An 18,884-nucleotide genomic window follows, 5' to 3' on the forward strand; every position below is an offset into this window, starting at 1 on the left:
ACCAACATTAAGCAGCTCCAAAACTGGAACTAACTCATTCTGGAAACACTGATGAAAATCACATTTTTCTAGGAAGATATAAAGTCTTCCTAAAATTGCATTTCTGCTTACTCCAAATCACAAAGCTTACCAAGAAATCTTTTCATTGAAAACTATAAACAATAATTCTTTTTAATGTAAATGGCTCTACAATTTGACTTATCCAGATCTTCATACCACTTTTAAGGAAGTTGTTTCCCCAACCCTTACAGAGGACTTTTAGTGGACATTTGTATGTGCTATGATGTTGAAACTTTAAAGGATAATGGGTAAAAAAGCTAAGTGCACTAAACTCAAAATTGCAACCAAAGCAATAGTACAGGCCCTTTATTGTGCTTCACAGATACCGTGTTCTTTACAAATTGAGGTTTATGGCAACCCTGCCTTGAATAAGTGTCGGCGCCATTTTTACAACAGCATGTGCTCACTTCGTGTTTCTGTGTCACATTTTAATATAGGTATGCACATTTTTTAAAAAAACATAATGCTATTGCACACTTAATAAACTAAAATGTAGTATAAACAGAACTTTTATATGTACTGAGAAATTTTAAAAATTTGTGTGGCTTGCTTTATTGCAATATTCATTGCAATATCCATGGTTCAGTTCCTGGTACCTCCTAAAGAAGACAGCAAGCTGGTGCCGTGGGTAGGCATGGCAAGCTGACATAACAAAATGATGCTATAAGAGATATAAGAAGAAAAACATAATGAGAGACATGACAAAACAGGGAGAAGAGGTTTCCAGTACCTCATAAAGAGGATGAGCAGGACAAAAGGTAGGCATGGCCAACTGATGTGACAAGATGATGCAACAAAAGACACAAAGCAGGGAACAGAGGTGGCTTAAGTGAGTAGGTACCTCCCCTTCCACATCAGAGGTTCCAGGTTCAGTTCCTGGTGCCTCCCAAAGAAACAAAGACAGACACAGCAAGGACCAATAACAAGAGGCTGGGAAGAGATAAATAAATAAAATATATCTTGAAAAAAAAAAGGGTATTCTGATTATTCCATTTCTCTAATACCCAAAGGAAAATGCAACAGAAAGAAGGAGAGAATCAATACTTCAGGACTTCAAATACACTTTCTGTAAGTGTTAAAACACAAGGCTACTGACACAAATATGGAAATTTATCTCTTTAAATGTCTTCCTTGTTTGCTTTCTTTTCAGATTTAGAAAGTCAATAAGAAATGTATGGAAGGAAAATGATTTTATATTTTTCCAGAATGGCAAATCATACACAGAGCTCTTTTGAGGCAAAATTCCATAAAAACATTCCACTATTTGGATTAAGTTCTAGTTAAATGATTGAGAGTTTTTCTTAGCCAAAGTGTAAGACCTACCAAAAACAGTTATGAGTTGGAAACAAGACTGTTATGATCATGAGCTTTATTGTGGTAAATTTCAACTTGGTAATGAATTATCCAGAGCATTTATTTAACAAATACCACACTTTTCACCGCTCACTTACTAATCCAGGTGATTCTGCAATGAACAGCACTCTTACCTCAAAGAGATTAAAGCACCTGCCCTGCCAATCTAGCACAACTCTCCCCAACAAGGTGGGGGAATAAGAAAGGTAACAATTCTATAGATAGAAAGTTGGCCTTAATTATATGGTTTTCTACTCTTATTTTGATTTGACAAAAAAAGATACTTTAAATAACATCAGAAGAAACATGGCCTAATAATTATAATTTTAAAACATTAAGATCCAACAGCTTATAATATGAACATCTTTTGGCTAAACATGTATTGCCATTTAAAAACTGTCAATTTACTAAATTGTTAATAACTAAATGCCATCTAACAGATGTGGTATAATACAAAATGAGGGATTCTACTTACCCATTCATTCAATAAGTATTTATTATACATCCCTAAGAAAGCGCTGACTGTAAGTAATCAGACCCACAGTGTTGTGAAACATAAAGTGAGCTATTTACTTGCTGAGGAATGCTCAATTCAAATGTGGAGTTATATGTATGAATGGTATGGAAGAGCATTTAGATTGGTACCAAAAACACACATACACAAATAAATACCTATATATAAAATACACACATACTACATAATATATACATATACAAATAGCAGTTTTGTTTTTTAATTTTAATTGTTTTAGGGATACCAAAACAAAGCAAAGGGAATAATGAACACAACATTCAAAATACAGGTCAGCTTTCATTGGGGATGGAAAACAATGCAATTGGGAAGGGGCAGAAGGGATTAAAAGGGACTGGTAATGGTCTATTTCATAATCTAGGCAATGCATGTGTAGGTGGCTTATTATTCATTTCACCCTTTATAATATAATTATTTGTCCATGTGAAATATTTGGTAACATAAGGTGGTCAAGAAATTCCTCTTAGGGAAGCGGATTTGGCTCAACTGATAGAGCATCTACCTACCACATGGGGAGGTCCAAGGTTCAAACACAGGGCCTCCTGACCCATGTGGTGAACTGGCCGATGCGCAGTGCTAATACAAGCAAGGAGTGCCATGCCATGCAGGGGTGTCCCCCCCCCCATGCACAAGGAGTGTGCCCCATAAGGAGAGCTGCCCCGCACATAAAAAGTGCTGCCTGCCCAGGAGTGGCACCGCATACATGAAGAGCTGATGGAGCAAGATGGCACAACAGAGACATAGATTCCCAGTGCCACTCACAAGAATATAAGCAGACACAAAAGTACACACAGAGAATGGACACAGAGAGCAGACAATTGGGGCAGGGGGGGAGGGTGAAAGGGGGGAGAAATAAATAAAAAATAAGTCTTAAAAAAAAAAAGAAATCCTGTTAATCAGAAAATACATATCGTTTTGTACAAAACTATTGAAAACAACCAGTTCAATGCACTTGAAAACATCTGAATAGAGAAACAATTTACAAAGCATTTACTCATGAAGAGTTGCTACTTCACCAGCTAAAAAAACCCAAAACAGTTTGTGGACTTATTGCCTGGAGGCATTCCAATTCCCACCAATTCAGATGGCAGAAACCCATAGCTTTAATGACCAGAGGTAACAGTTTCAGTTTAGGGAGGATGGCAAAAACTCACAGCTTTGCAAGCCAGAGGTGGCAGACACAGTTCAAGGAAGGTAGTAGATCAGCTGGAAATTTAATGTGGAGATTTGGGAGTCAGAGAGAGCGAGAGAGAGCAAGAGAGAGCTGTAGAAGGGCTAGGATAATAAACTCTCTACACATTCCAGGCTGCTGAACTTCATATGTGTGCAAAAACCCCAGACCACAGTGAAAAGTTAATGTCAAGGAAGGCTTAAGAATTTGCTGCCCCTTTGAAGGCTTTCTTCAACCCACAGGTGGCTGAGACAGCAGAGAGTGGAAGCCTTCTTGGTTTGACATGCCTGCATATAACTCTTCCCAAATCACTGGCTACCACTAAACTACGTGGGCATAGGACAGACCCCTAGGGGAGCCAGGCTTATAAAAAGAATACCGGGTTGACACAGAAGCATCAAGGGCTAGATACTACTAGGGAGACAGTTTCATTTCAGAGTCTGAATCCAGGCAAGTTAATTACCTATTAAAACAACAAATAATACAACTCTTAGAGAAACAAAATAGAATCTAGAGTCACTACAACATATTATCTAATGTTCAGTTTACAACAAAAAATAGTCATTAATAGTCATACAAAGGAATACGAAAATGTGACCCATACTATAGCAGTCTGATATTATTGATGAATTCCAAAAAGAAATATTCGATTATGTTTATAAACTGGTCTGTACCTGGGTGTGGTTAAATTATGATTAAGGTTTTGACTGGGCCTTGTCAGTTGGGTGTTGAGTCTCCACCCCTTGGTCAATGGGGACTCACAGATAAAAGACATGGCAAAGAAAGAGCATTAGAGTTTTGATGTTGGAGTTTTGATTCTAGAGTCTTGAGCTGGAGCCCGGGGAACTAAGCACACAAAGGAGCTTGGTCGTGAGGAAAGAAAGAAGCCCCAGAAAGAGAAATAAGCTGTTCACTTAATAGTCTACAGATGGCCTTGTGGAGGTAACAGCAGAGCGAAGCCCAGAGAGAGGCAAGCCCCAGTAAGAGAGGAACTCAGGAAGCCTACAGGCACTGGCATGCCATCTTGCTTCAACATGTGGCAATAAACTTTAGTGAGGGAGGTAACTTTTGCTTTATGGCCTGGTAACTGTAAGCTTCTACACCAAATAAATATTTTTTATAAAAACAAACTGGGGAAGAGGATTTGGCTCAATGGATAGAGCATCCAACTACCACATGGGAGGTCCAAGGTTCAAGCAGGGCTTCCTGACCCATGTGATGAACTGGCCCACATGCAGTGCTGATGCATGCATGAAGTGCCATGCCACCCAGGGGTGTCCCCCGCATAAGGGAGCCCCAGGCGCAAGGAGTGCACCCCGTAAGGAGAGCCTCCCAGAGCTAAAGAAAGCACAGCCTGCCCAGGGTGGCACAGCACACACAGAGAGCTGACGCAGCAAGATGACCCAACAAAAAGAGACACAGATTGCCAGTGCCACTGACAAGAATACAAGCAGACACAGAAGAACACACAGTGAATGGACGCAGAGAGCAGACAATTGGGGGGGAAGGGGAGAGATATAAATGAAAAATAAAAATCTAAAAAAAAACAACACACAAAAAAACGAACCGATTTCTGGTATTTTGCATCAGCACCCCTTCGGCTGACTAGTAAATACTCAGGATGAAAAAAAAAACCCACTAGAAACTGAATTTAAAGCAGTTATTGTATAAAAAAAAAAATACCTAAAGAAGTCAAGGAAAATATGCTAGCAATGATTCAGAAAATAGAAATGTCATCCAAGAAATGAAAGCTATAAAACAAAACCAAATGGAGAACTGTACAGCTAAAAAGTAAAGTAACTAAAATGAAAAAATTCACAACAGTAATCAACAGTGGACTACAGAAGTCAGAAGAAACAGTTGACTTGAAAGTAGGTCATTGAATATCAACCATTCAGAAGTAAAGTAAGAAAGATAGAAGAAAAATAAACAAGGACTCAGAGATCTATACAACAATGTACCAAGAGAAACTATAAAAGGCTATAAAAATTATTTGAAGGAATAAAGTAAAAACTCTTCCCAAATATGATGAAAACCATTAAGAAGGTCAACAAACCTCAAGCAGTTCAAATACAAAAAGAACCATATTTAGATATGTCACAGTAAAATTACTCAAAGCTAAAGACAGAGAAAATCTTGACAGCAGTAAGAGTGAAACAACACATCACACAGGGTGTGGTGGAGAGATGGTGTACCCCAGTTTGGACATGTTCTTGGTCTTTGTCAGCATTCCAGTGGGAGTGGACCCATTGTAAATAGAATGTCTTCAAGATGTTACTTCAGAAAAGGTGTGGCCCTACTCAATCAGGCTGGAATTTAATCCAAATTACCGGAGTCTTTTATAGGCAGTTTCTGAAAGTCAGATCGAGAGAGAAGCCAGGAAAGGCTGCCATGTATATTGTCATGTGACAGAAAAGTCAAGGACCAAGGATCACAAGTAACCAGGCCCAGAATACCATAGTTTTCAGAAGTCCAAAACTGAGGCATCACTTGCTGATTTCTCAGTTTTGGACTTCTCCTAGCCTCAAAACTCTGAGCCAATAAATTTCCATAGTTTAAGCTAATCAATTGCATGGTATTTGTTTCAGCAGACAGGAAGTTAAAACACAGGGGAACAACATTTATCAGAAAATGTAAAGGCAAGAAGACTATGAAATGACATATTCAACATTTAAAAAGAAAAAAAATGCCAAAGAATTTTATATCCAATAAAACTGTTTTGAAAACTGAAGGCAAAATAGACATTTCCAGATAAACAAAAACTGAGAAGTTGTTACTAGCAGCCCTGAGCTATAAAAATACTAAAGCTGAGGAAGCAGCTGTGGCTCAATCAATTGGGCTCCCGTCTACCATATGGGAGTCCCTGGGTTTGCATCCCAGGGCCTCCTTGTGAAGGCGAGCTGACCCATGCCCATGGAGAGCTGATGGCCCACACCCAGAGAAAGCTGGCGCAGCAAGATGATACAACAAAGGGAGACAAGCAGACACAGAAGAATGCACAGCAAATGTACACAGAGAGCAGACAGCAAGCAGGCCACAAGGAAAGGATAAATAAATAAACCTAAACACAAGAAATCTAAATCTAAACACATGGGTTCCCCATGTGCAAGGAGTGTGCCCCGCAAGGAGAGTCACCCCATGTGAAAAAAGTGCAGCCTACCCAGGACTGGCACTGCATTAATGGAGAGCTGATGCAGCAAGATGATGCAACAAAAAAGAGACACATTCCCGGTGCCACTGACAAGAATACAAGCAGACACAGAAGAACACACAGTGAATGGACACAGAGAGCTGACAACTGGGGATGGGGGAGGGAAGAGAAATAAATAAAAATAAATCTTAAAAAAAAAAATCCAAAATGTGTATGGAAGTAGGGGAAAGCTATATTCTGTGTGAGCTTGCCAGTTTTCCCATAAGAAGGGCAGTTTTAACTTGAAGTAAATTATGATAAAAACATATATGCTGTAATCTCCAGAGAAACTACTCAAAAATTAACCAAGAAATAGTTTAAAATGCCAGAATACTTAAAATGCTTTACTAAAATATTTAATACAAAAGAAGGCAGTAAAAGAGGAAAAAAAATTTTACATCTAGATGAGATAAACAGAAAATGCAAATCAAAATGGCAGACCAAAAGCCAACTATATTAATTACACTAAAAGTAAATGAATTAAACATGCCAATCAACAGGTAAAGATTTTCAGACTGGATTTTTTAAAATAATAAACAAGATTTAACTATATAGGGACGCAGACTTGGCCCAATGGATAGGGCGTCCACCTACCACATGGGGGGTCCATGGTTCAAACCCCAGACCTCCTTGACCTGTGTGGAGCTGTCCCATGTGCAGTGCTGATGCACACAAGGAGTGCTGCGTCACGCAGGGGTGTCCCCTACGTAGGGGAGCCCCATGTGCAAGGAGTACGCCCTGTAAGGAGAGCTGCCCAGCGCTAAAGAAAGTGCCCAAGCATGGCACCGCACACATGGAGAGCTGACACAACAAGATGATGCAACAAAAAGAAACGCAGATTCCTGGTGCCGCTGATAAGAATAGAAGCAGTCACAGAAGAACATACTGCGAATGGACACAGAGAGCAGACAACTGGGGGGGGGGCGGGTAGAGGAGGGGAGAGAAATAAATAAAAAAATAAACCTTTAAAAAAAAAAAAGATTTAACTATTTACTGTCTCCAAAGGACACCCTTTAAATTAAAAGATTCAAGTAAGTTTAAAGTTAAAGGATAGAAAAATATATACCATACAAACAATAAACAAAAGAGAACTGGAGAAGCTACATTAATATCAGACAAAATAGACTTCAAGGCAAAGAATGGTACTAGAGACAAAGAGAGCTATTTCATACAAACAAAAGAACAATACTTATAAAAGATACTTATAAAAGGTTATACACTGAACAGCAGAGCCACAAAATATATGAAACAAAAACTGACAGAACTGAAAAGGCAAAAAGACATATCAACAATTACAGTAAGAGATTTCAAACTCCTATAAGAGTAACTGATAAAACATGCTGGCACAAAAGATGGAAGCAACCAAGTGTCCATCAACCAATAAATGGATAAACAAAATGTGGCATATATATGCGATGAAATATTTTTCAGCTACAAGAAGGAATGAGGTCCTGTTGCATGTGACAACATGGATGAACCTTGAAGACATTATGTTGAGTAAAATAAGCCAGACACAAAATGACAAATATTGTATGACTTCACTGTTATGAACTAATTAAATAGACTTTTGATGCTGACCTTGTACATATTTTCTACTTGGGTTGATTGTAAAAGTTTGAAAAGGCATAGTGGAAATGGGAGCACATTATTGTGAGTATAATCAATATTACTGATCTATAAAGATGTATGTAGTTAAAGGAGGGAACTTTAGGATGCATATATTACTAGAATAAAAATTAAACATAGGGCTGTATGACACAGTGAACCCTACAGTCAAGAGTACAAGTATAAGAATATTCTTTCATGAATTATAACAAACGTACTATACTAACACAAGGTGGTAATAGGGTGGTACATGGAAAAAATATACCTAATATAAACGACAGATGAGAGAACTATTTTAATAATCTTTCATCAACAAAGGTAACTGTTAAAATAGTACAATTATAAAAGAAGTGCTATCATCAATTGCAACAAATGTTCCACACCAATGCAGGATGTTGGTGGGGGTGGAGTATGGGAATCCTGTATTTTATGCACAGTTGTTTTGTAAATTCATAACTTCTCTAATTAAAAAAAAAAAAGGTTTTGGCAGAAAATCAGTAAAGTTATGGAAGACTTGAATAATATTATCAATCAAACTTAACCAAATTGACATCTACAGCACATCCCACCCAGAAAACAATGAGATACATCTTTTTTCAGGAACATTCTCCAGGATAGGCCATATGCTGGATAATGAAATAAACCTTAACAAATTTAAAAGAGGAATGCCCCGGCCGCTGTCCCAGACTCCAGGTCCAGCTTCCTCCCCACCACGAGTTGGTACTGGAGGGAAAAGCTGCCTTGGGGAAGAAAAGGCACTGGAGGCCACCACTGCAGGGTTAACCTCTATTTCAGCTAATCATGGGAGAGACTAAAGTCTCTCCTGATTGTAACTGGTTTAGAAGTACAGTTCCCCTCAAAAAGATTATTGTAGTTGATGCCAACAGTAAGATATGGTTGTGCTACAATGCAGGCCCCAGAAGAATCAGAAGTCCACCCATATTTCTCCCCCCAGTGAGTGGAACTGCGGATGTATTTTTCTGGCAGATTTTGGCTCTGACTGGATGGGGTTACTGGGTTATAGCTTTGTAATATCCAGTTTATTGGGACCATCTTGAATTCTGTAATGGATTTAGAAAACTTTTAGACCATCTAAATTAGATAATCTTTTGGCTGATGCCAGCATTTATGCTAAAAAAAAAACAGTCCTTGAAAATTTTTCATCTGGGCCAGTGGACTCCATAACAGCTGATGCCATTGATTTCATGGTGGACAGCCTGAAAAGTTTGGGTCAGAGTGAACTGGCCTCCAGACTTATCCTGAATTGTCAAAATTCTTACATAGAGCCTCATAAAATTCGGGACATCCCTGTAACCATTATGGAGGTGTTTGACCAGAGTGCACTTTCAACTGAAGCTAAAGAAGAAATGGATAAACTATATCCAAACGCTCGGAGTGTGTATCTTACAACATGGGGCAATTTCCCATACCTGTGTGGAAGTGCAGAGGTGAATCTTTATGTACAGATATATTCGCTGCAATTTCATGCAACCAAATACGCAGTCATTGATCCGTCGATGGTCAGTGCCGAGGAAGTCGAGGTGCAGAAAGGCAATCTGAGCATCAGTCAGGAGGAGCAATAGCCCGGCTTCTCCATTACTGAGGAGTCAGCCTAGAGTCTCCTTGTACAGGCAGCGAGGTCAGCGCTCTCTGTTCAGCTCACCGGGCTCTCTGCCTGGCTCCTGCTTTGGAAGCAGGACTGACTGTCATCTTCACCACAGGCAGTAGGTCTCCTAAGTCAGTGTAACTGTTCCCTCTTCTGCATTTTTTTTTTAGCTTTCGAAATTGAAGAGATACTTTTAAAGACTGCCATTTTAAGAATTGTGAAAATGTTGCTACCAAAAGTCTATACCACTGTGTTCTTAAGTAAATGTTAATTTCTGAGGTTTGGAATTTTTGTGGGGTTTTCTTTTTCCTTCTCTTCTTTACCTTTCTCTCTCTCTTTTCTTTTACGTTATTTCTGTAAATGCCGCATAACCAATTGTGTATTAGGAGGACAATGATTATTTTTTTGCTTCTTCGTTATAAACATTATCAGAGTGCCAAGGTTGTTTCCTCACTCTTGGCTCTCCTGTACATCATCTATTTTTAATTTCTAATTAAGCAAAGTGTCTTGAGCTTTCGCTGTTATCTTTCTAGCCAATACAATCACATGGAATAAAAATTCAATTTCAGTGAAAAAAAATGTTTTAAAGAATTCTAAATTTACAAAGTATGTTCTCTGACCACAATGGAATAAAACAGAAATGAATGGCAGAAAAATAAGTGGAAAACCCCCTAAATGCCCATATATCAAAAAGGAAGATACAGGGTAAATTAGAAAATGCTTTCAATTAAATGAAAATGAGAGTAAAACATTTCAAAATTTTTGATACTACTAATGATCTAAGCGTCTACCTTATGAACCAAGACAAAAGAACAAATAAAGCTGAAAAGAAAAGAAAGAAAACAGCAGAAATAAAATTAAATAGAAAAAAACAATAGAAAAAAATGAAACCAATGGAAATATTAATAAAATTGATAAACCTCTAACTAGGCTAATAAAGAAAAAAGAGAAGACATAAATTACCAATAGCAGAAGTGTGAAAGGGGTAATTTCTAAGTTCTTAAAGACAATAAAAGGCTAAGGAAATATTATCCTTGCCTATTGACATAAACAAATTTATGCCAATAAATTAAATAACTGAGATGAAATGGACAAATTCCTTCAAAGACGAACTATCAAAATACATACAAAAATGGGGAGCAGATGTGGCTCAACAGATAGAGCAACAGATAGGAGGTCCAAGGGTTCAATACCCAGAGCCTCCTGGCTCATGTGGTGAGCTGGCCCACACACAGTGCTGCTGTGTGCAAGGAGTGCCAGTTCATGCAGGGATGCCCCCGCGTAAAGGTGCCCCTGGCACAAGGAGTGGCCCCCACACAAGGAGCGCCACCCTGTGCAAAACCGCAGCCTGCCCAGGAGTGGTGCCACATACACTGAGAGCTGACTGACACAGCAAGATGACACGACAAAAAGAGACACAGATCCCCAGTGCTGCCTGATGATAATACAAGTGAACACAGAAGAACACACAGCAAATGGACAGAGAGCAGAGAAGCGGTGGTGTGTGTGTGGGGGAATAAATAAATCTTAAAAAAAGAAATAGATAACCTAAATAGCCATATATCTATTAATCAAATTTAAATCATAGTTTAAAACTTTCCCACCAAGAAAATTCCAGGCCCAGTGCCTTCACTGATGAATTATACCAAACATTTAAGTGAAAAGTTACACCAATCCTATAAATACTCTTTCAGGAATAGAGGAGGCAGGAATACTTCCCAACTCATTTTATGATGACATCATTACCCTATTACCAAAGCTTGACAAAGTTAAGAAAACTATAGACCAATAACTCTCATGAGTTATTTACTGAGTTCTTAAAAAACCCTTTAAAAGTTTTAACTAATCAAATCCAGCTAATATAAAAATATAATACATGTTGATCCAAGCGGAGTTTATCCCCAGGAATGCAAAAGTTGCCTTAATATTCAAAACTTAATATAACACACTGTACTAACAGAATAAAGAAGAAAAACAACATGACTGTCTCAATAGCTGCAGACAAAGCATGTGACATAATCCAATACTTATTTGTGATAAAAATCTAACAAAAGGCATCAAAACACACACAGGTAACATATTTGATAGTAAAAGACTGAGTCTTTCTAAGATCAGGAATGAGATAAGCATATCTGCTCTTACTGTTTCTTGCAACAATGTACTAGAGATCTCAGTGCAATAGGACAAGGAAAATAAAAGAACCTATAGATGGAAAAGGAAGAAGTACCACTCTTTCTATGGGAATGTAGAAAATCTTAAGGGATCTATAAAAGAAGTTACTCAAACTAATAAATGAGTTCAGCATGATCTCAATCTACAAGGTCAACATAAAAATCAATTTTATTTCTATATGCTAGCAACAAACAATTGGAAAATTTTTAAAAACTTCTTCACAATTGTCAGTCTTTATCAAATGACAATAAAAATTGACATATTTAACAAAATGTGTGTAAGACCTGGACATTGAAAACTAAAAAATATCACGATATGCCATGCTAATGGATTGATAAGGCTCAATATTAAGATGGCAATTCTTCACAAACTGATTTATAGATTTGAAGCAATTTCAATCAAAATTCTAACGAAAAAGAACCTAGAATAGATAAAACAAGCTTTACAAGAACAAGAGAGATAAGACCTAATACAAAGCCCCAGTCTCTTCAAAAGCAATGAACATGCCTTACTGAAGAAAGGGGATGTTGACATGGGAGGAGCGGGGGTGGGGTGGGGAGTAGGGTACTTGGGTACTCTTATGTTTTTTTTTTAAAGATTTATTTTTATTTATTTCTCTCCCTTCCCCCCCCCGCCCCCCTCCCCCCAAATGGTCTGATCTCTTTATCCAATTGCTGCGTGTTCCTTTTTTGTCCACTTCTGTTGTTGTCAGCTGCACCGGAATCTGTGTCTCTTTTAGTTGCATCATCTTGCTGCGTCAGTGTGTGCAGCGCCATTCCTGGGCAGGCTGAACTTTCTTTCACGCTGGGCAGCTCTCCTTACGGGGCACACTCCTTGTGCGTGGGGCTCCCCTACGCGGGGACACCCCTGCGTGGCAGGGCACTCCTTGCATGCATCAGCGCTGTGCATGGGCCAGCTCCACTCAGGTCATGGAGGCCCAGGGTTTGAACCACGGACCTACCATGTGGTAGACAGACACCCACTGGGCCAAGTCCACTTCCCTCTTATGTTTTTTAATGTAACATTTTGTGTGATCTATTTACCTTTAAAAAAAAGCACAATTTAATAAAGCATTTTTTAAATTTATTTTTTTAAAAAGTCCCAGTTTGGTATTGGCATAGGAATAGACATAGAGATCGTTGAAAAAGACTGAGGGTCCAGAAATTGACCCACACTTAATATGATCAATTAATTATTTTCAACAAAGGTCACAAATGACAAAATTCAAACAGTCAAGAAGCACATGAAAATACGCTCAGAAACAGTGGTCATCAGGGAAATGCAAATTAAAACCACACTGTGACACAAAATATAGTATGTCACACTGGCCAATACCAAATGACAGCATTCGAAGACTGACCAATACCAAATGACAAGAATGTAGAGCAACAGGGACTCTCATACATAGCAGGGGAGAATGTGGAATGGTTTAATCACTTTGGATAACAGTTTGGCAGCTTTTTAGACAGATAACTGTATACATGTTTTATGATCTAGCATTCCACTCTAGATACGTACCTAATGAAATGAAAACATATTTCTTGTACACAAATGTTCATAGCAACTTTATTTTTAATAGTAATAAAAAAGTGGGAACAATCAAGTTCCATCAAATGGTAAAAGGATGAACAAATTGTAGTATATCCATACAACAAAATACTCACCAAAAGTAAATAAACACTATGGATGACTCACAAAACCATCACATTAAGTGAAAAGAAATCAGTCACAAAAAAGTGCTATGTGTATGATTTCTTTAAATGATATTCTAGAAAACACAAAACTATAGGAACAGAAAGTAGATCCGGGCATTGGGAACTGACTGCAAAGGCTCAAAGGCAAACTTGTTGTAACAGAAATATTCAAAAACCTGATTGTTGTGGTATACAACTTTATACATAAAATTTATCCACTGTACATTTTAAATGGGTAAATTTTATGGGATATAAATTACACACCAACAGAGACACTCTTTGTTTTTTCCTTTATGACTTAAATCCTCAGAGGTGGTTTTCATCATTGCATTAATAAATACATACAGGTTTTTTTTGAGGTGCTGGGGGCCAGGATTGAACCGGGTACTCAACCATTGAGCTACAATGGCTTCTCTGAGGTGGTTCCTTGATTTTTTTTTTTTTTTAAAGATTTATTTATTTATTTCTCTCCCCTTCTGCCCCCATCCCGGTTGTCTGTTCTTTGTGTCTATTTGTTGTGTCTTCTTTGTCCACTTCTGTTGTTGTCAGTGGCACGGGAATTCATGTTTCTTTTTGTTGCATCAGCTCTCCATGTGCGCAGCGCCATTCCTGGGCAGGCTGAACTTTCTTTCGCACTGAGCAGCTCTCCTTACGGGGCGCACTCCTTGCACGTGGGGCTCCCCTATGCGGGGGACACCCCTGCGTGGCACGGCACTCCTTGCGCGCATCAGCACTGCACATGGGCCAGCTCCACACGGGTCAAGGAGGCCCGGGGTTTGAACCGTGGATCTCCCATGTGGTAGACGGACGCCCTAACCACTGGGCCAAGTCTGCCGCCTTGATTTTGTTTTTGCTTGTTGTTTTTTGTTTGTTCGTTTGTTTTCAGGAGGCACTGAGGAATGAACCCAGGACCTCCCATGTGGGAAGTGGGCCATCAACTGCTTGAGCCACACCCGTTCCCCATATGGTATTTTTTAAGGGCTATCTGAGGAGTATTGGTGGAAGAACAAATCATGACAATTTTACTCTATGAGATTTTGTTTCTCATGATATGTTTTCATCCAGCCATTTGCTCTTCTGTATAATTCTTCATAAATTCCAGTCTTACTTCCAATAAGCAGCTTCTTCTCCAACTGAGCCACTTATTCATGCCCTCCACCCCAACTCCTCCAATGTATACTCTGGAACTCCAGCTCTACTGTAAAAGTCCTTACACTTTCCTGTTTCTTCAAACTCTTACTGAAGGTTCACTCTATCTCCTGGTCATTAAATTAAAGAGCCTATTCTTCTTTATAGCCCTCTCAAAGCAGAGAATGAGATCTCCACATCCAATTCAAATTAAAAGTCCAGATTAGGGTTGGTGTCTTCATCACTCTTCAACCCCACTTCTGGGCCATTCTTCTTCTACCCCTCTTATAAAAATACTTGTTCATAAGAGGCTCAAATCAACAATACCACCTTCTACCATATACTTCTCAGCTGTCTACCTCTTTAGTCCCTTTTCCCTCCTTCATTCACTAAGACTTTGTAGGACTTTGTCAGTCCTCCTCACCACCTCAAGGCTTGCCATTCAATAATCTGACCAGTCTATTCTTTGGTCTCATTATCCCCAGGTTCTCTTCCATTCTCACTACCCTGCTAGACTAAGCTCCATGAAGATGGATTCCCAACATATAACACAGTATATACTCCTACTTAAATAAGATTTTTTAATTAACACTAACGGGCTACTCGCCTGCCTGTATTCTAATATGCCCTTTATACAAGATAACCAAAAAGGGCAATAAAATTTCTGGATATTATAATTAAAGACAGTCAAATAAAGTATGTTTTAGCCAGGAAAGTATTTGTTGGATGATGAAAAACAAAGGAAAATTGATAGCTATCTTAAAATATACAAAGGTCAAATACATAGAAAGGTAAGACTAACAATTTTGAGACGTGAGATAAGAACTAGCTCAGCTACTAATTATTGGTTTCACTTAATGAGCCTCCATTTCCTCATTCATAAATTAAAGAAGCTGGACAAGATAGTGTCCTTTGTGTTCTAAACATTCTATTTCATATCTGATAATATTCTACGTCTGAAAGTAGTCCAATAAGGATGTTATAAGAAGGTAAGCTGAGAACCTAGCACTGCCAAGATATGAACCAAGCTACCTTATAAAAAAAATACTCTAAAACATATACTAAAAGATCTAACAGAGGTTCATATATGGTTAGACTGGGTCACGGTTCAACAAACTATGACCCCTGGGTAGTGGCTATTTGTGTGAGTAAAGTTTTACTGGAATGCAATCATATTCCTTTCATTTATGTATTGTCTATGGCTGCTTCCCTGGTTCAATGGCATAGTTAAATAGTTGTGAAAGACTATATGGCCCAAAAAGACTAAAGTATTTACTCTCTGGCCCCATATGCCAACTCTGAACTCTATGATCTGCAAAGTCCATTTTATATTGCTTATTATATGTTGGAGTTGAAAAAAATTTGCATTAAAATGCTCTTAAACAGAAGTTAAAGATAAAATGGGGAGGAGGGTAAAGTGAGGAGAGGCCAGATCAAATATATGATATCAATTCACTTTTCTCTGATTACACCAGCTTCTTTCTCTAAGCTAGTGGATGGCTCATCTTCTGAAAGCTGCTATTCCAAGAACACACAAGATAAAAGATAAAACAAGCAGTAGAGATTTAACACTCACCTGCCTTCTTTAACTTTTTCTGCATTCCCACGACATATGTAGTTTTCAATGTAACCATTACTGCAGTTGACTTTTGTCCAATCTGGGTCACAAACATCCAAGAAGTGAGGCCTCAGTCTGCCTATTGAATATTTGGCAATGTCAGTCAGGGACTGACTAGCAGCCGCACCAAATAAAAATGTTCCAATGGCTTTGTAAATAGTGGCTATGTAGTTATTCCTGATAAAGGAATTTGAGTGCAAGAGGTTAAAGTAAACAGACAGGGTTTCTCCAAGAATCATCTGAAAAAGAAACAGAAAAATAGTTTGTTAAAGAAGCAACTATGCGCTTTAAACAAAGCAAAAAAAAAAAAAAAAAAGGTAAATCGCAATAACAATATTTGTTTTAACACTTTTTCTTCTTTCTTTTTTTCTTTAAATTTTGCTTTACAAATGGAGAGTCAACTTAGATGATATTCAATTCTAAACCACAAAAAGGGTGTCAAATCAATTATGGATACTGTTTATAAAACAACAGCTGAGAAAAAATAATTTCAGTCTACCTGAAACAACAAAACCTTGTTTCTTTATTCAATAAACTGTGCTTTAACAAACAGTGATGCATCCTGGAGGATAAAACCATGGTTTGTTTAAAGAGCACAAACTTTCCAAATCAGAATATTCCTTATATAAATACTTCTACCTGACAGCCTTTATTTTTCTCAAATATTCTTTTGATTCAAAGACATCCTCAAATTAAAGGGTAAAATCATTTCAGGAAGTAAAACATCTAATTAAAAAGCAGGGATCTAACACTGATGCCAAAGGGTACAGAAGGCAGAGATTAGCTGGCAGGAGAGTCTGCCAGTCCTGCCTTTCCAGGAGACCTTAAAACCAGGCTTCCTTTAGCAGGTTCTCATTAAAAGGCCAAAAACATACTTGGTGCTTCCCCTTCCCCAGAAAACATTTCAGAGTGACTTCCCTCTTTATTTTCCACTGACTTGTGCAAAATTGAAGTTAAAACCTCTTCAAAAGTGAACCCTAAACTGAACCATGGTCTACAGTCAAGAGTACAGTTATAAAAATGTGCTTTCCTCAATAGAAAGAAATGTACCACACCAAGGCAAGATGTTAATAGGGTGGTATATGGGAATCCTATATTTTATGTATGATTGCTCTGTAAACCTACAACTTCTCTAATTAAAAAAAGAACACATCCTATTTTGTAAATTTTCTCAGGCTAGAGTAGTGTCGGTGTGTGTGTCTGGTGTGTGTGTACACATGCTGGGGAAAGGGTAAAAGGTAATTTTATGAAAATACCACTAATACAAAGATTTTCAAGAGAAAAAGGAGTTAAAGATATTTTCAAAGAAATAGATACAAATAATAAACTAATTTATCTGGACCGCACCAGTGTAATGAGTTTAAAGCTATAGAAAGGTTTCCAAGTTCACAGATCAGTATTCTGAAAAAAAAAAAATCAAAGAATAATGAATGGCAACATATAAAAATACTGTATTTGCTGATGAAATAAGTCACATACTCTTGTTGCCTGGGACCACAATAAACACTTTTACAAAGAACAGTCTTTTAGCCAATTTGTGTTTGGGGAGGGTATATTAATAATAAACTTTCACTTAAGATACATACTAGGTACCCTGCTTCATCCAAAATTTACATAAATAATTTTATAAAACATTCAAACATTTCCATTTAGTGAGGATTATCTGACTTGAGGGAAAGTCTTACTATGGGTGAAATAAATGGTTGTCTCCTGAAGGGGATTTCAAGAAGAACCTGATACCAAAATATCTTTCCTCATCTGGCTCAATGGCTTCTAGAATTCCATAATTAGAAAACTATAACTCTGACAATTAAACAATAAACTCTACAAAAGCAAAGATGATTTCTTAATTGCTAAATAGAAAGCTGGTACCACCTCAGTGACCTAAAACAAAAAGTGGTCAATAAATTTTAATCAAAGCTGTTGCTTCTTAGATAAAATGCAAATCCTCTTAGTTTTAACAAAGTAAGCCTCACAGAAATGTAGTATTTAATGTGAATGAACTGATCAGATCCTTTTCTGAGAATAGATCTACCAAGAGAGGAAAACCATGGATACTTCTAAGGACGCCATACCCACCACAATTTTGCTTAGGGTACTCCCCAACTGCCTTCAGTGGCTTTATATTAATGTCTATCTTGCCTTAGGCTATTAAGGTATTTGATCAGCATACTACTAATAGAAAATAGTAACCTCTTTGATAGGTAGTAGCCAGAAAGGATTTCTCTAACACTTCATTATGAAGTTGACATCTGATAATTAAAAACATATACCATGTACATCAACCAACCACAATTTTAGCAGTTGAAACGTCCACATCTCAGCCTTCTTGCTTAAGCACACAACTATTTCCCAGACATAGCTACTGAACTTTGGAAGTCTTCCTAGTCATAACCATCATTGTTTGGAGTCACTCAGACTGTCACTGGTTCTTGCCACTGCTGACAAAAAGTCAGCAGGATAGGAATATTCAGAGCACTGGCAAGGCTAAAGGCTGATCTACAGAAGAAGTGCAGGCTGAAACCTAACCCTTGATACTGGAAAGAGGAGATACTAGACTTGTATTCAAATAAACTGTGCTTTAACAAACAGACAGTGATGCCATAAATGCCAGGTTAAATTACACCAGGTTTCATTTTGTGCTGTCTCTTTATTCAGAGTATAATAGAAAAACAGAAGTTCTAAATCAATTCTTCTAAATTAAATGAAGGGATGTAACTGTGCATTTGACCTATAAGACACAACCATTATCTTT

At 37.9% G+C, this 18,884-nt stretch overlaps 1 protein-coding gene and 1 pseudogene across 3 annotated transcripts in view; one reads left to right on the forward strand and one right to left on the reverse strand.

Annotated features, from left to right (window-relative positions):
• The window catches only part of PLPP1 (phospholipid phosphatase 1), a 126,124-nt gene that overhangs the window by 31,267 nt on the left and 75,973 nt on the right, over window positions 1–18,884 (reverse strand). For all 3 annotated transcript variants that reach the window (XM_058309092.2, XM_058309090.2, XM_004459333.5), the window contains exon 3: window positions 16,088–16,368. In XM_058309092.2, coding sequence (XP_058165075.1) covers window positions 16,088–16,368 — 281 coding nt within the window. The remainder of the gene's footprint in view (window positions 1–16,087; window positions 16,369–18,884) is intronic.
• Window positions 8,713–9,494, forward strand: LOC101439703 (maspardin pseudogene; annotated as a pseudogene).

The sequence above is a fragment of the Dasypus novemcinctus genome, chromosome 2, assembly GCF_030445035.2.
Source record: "Dasypus novemcinctus isolate mDasNov1 chromosome 2, mDasNov1.1.hap2, whole genome shotgun sequence".
NCBI lineage: Eukaryota > Metazoa > Chordata > Mammalia > Cingulata > Dasypodidae > Dasypus > Dasypus novemcinctus.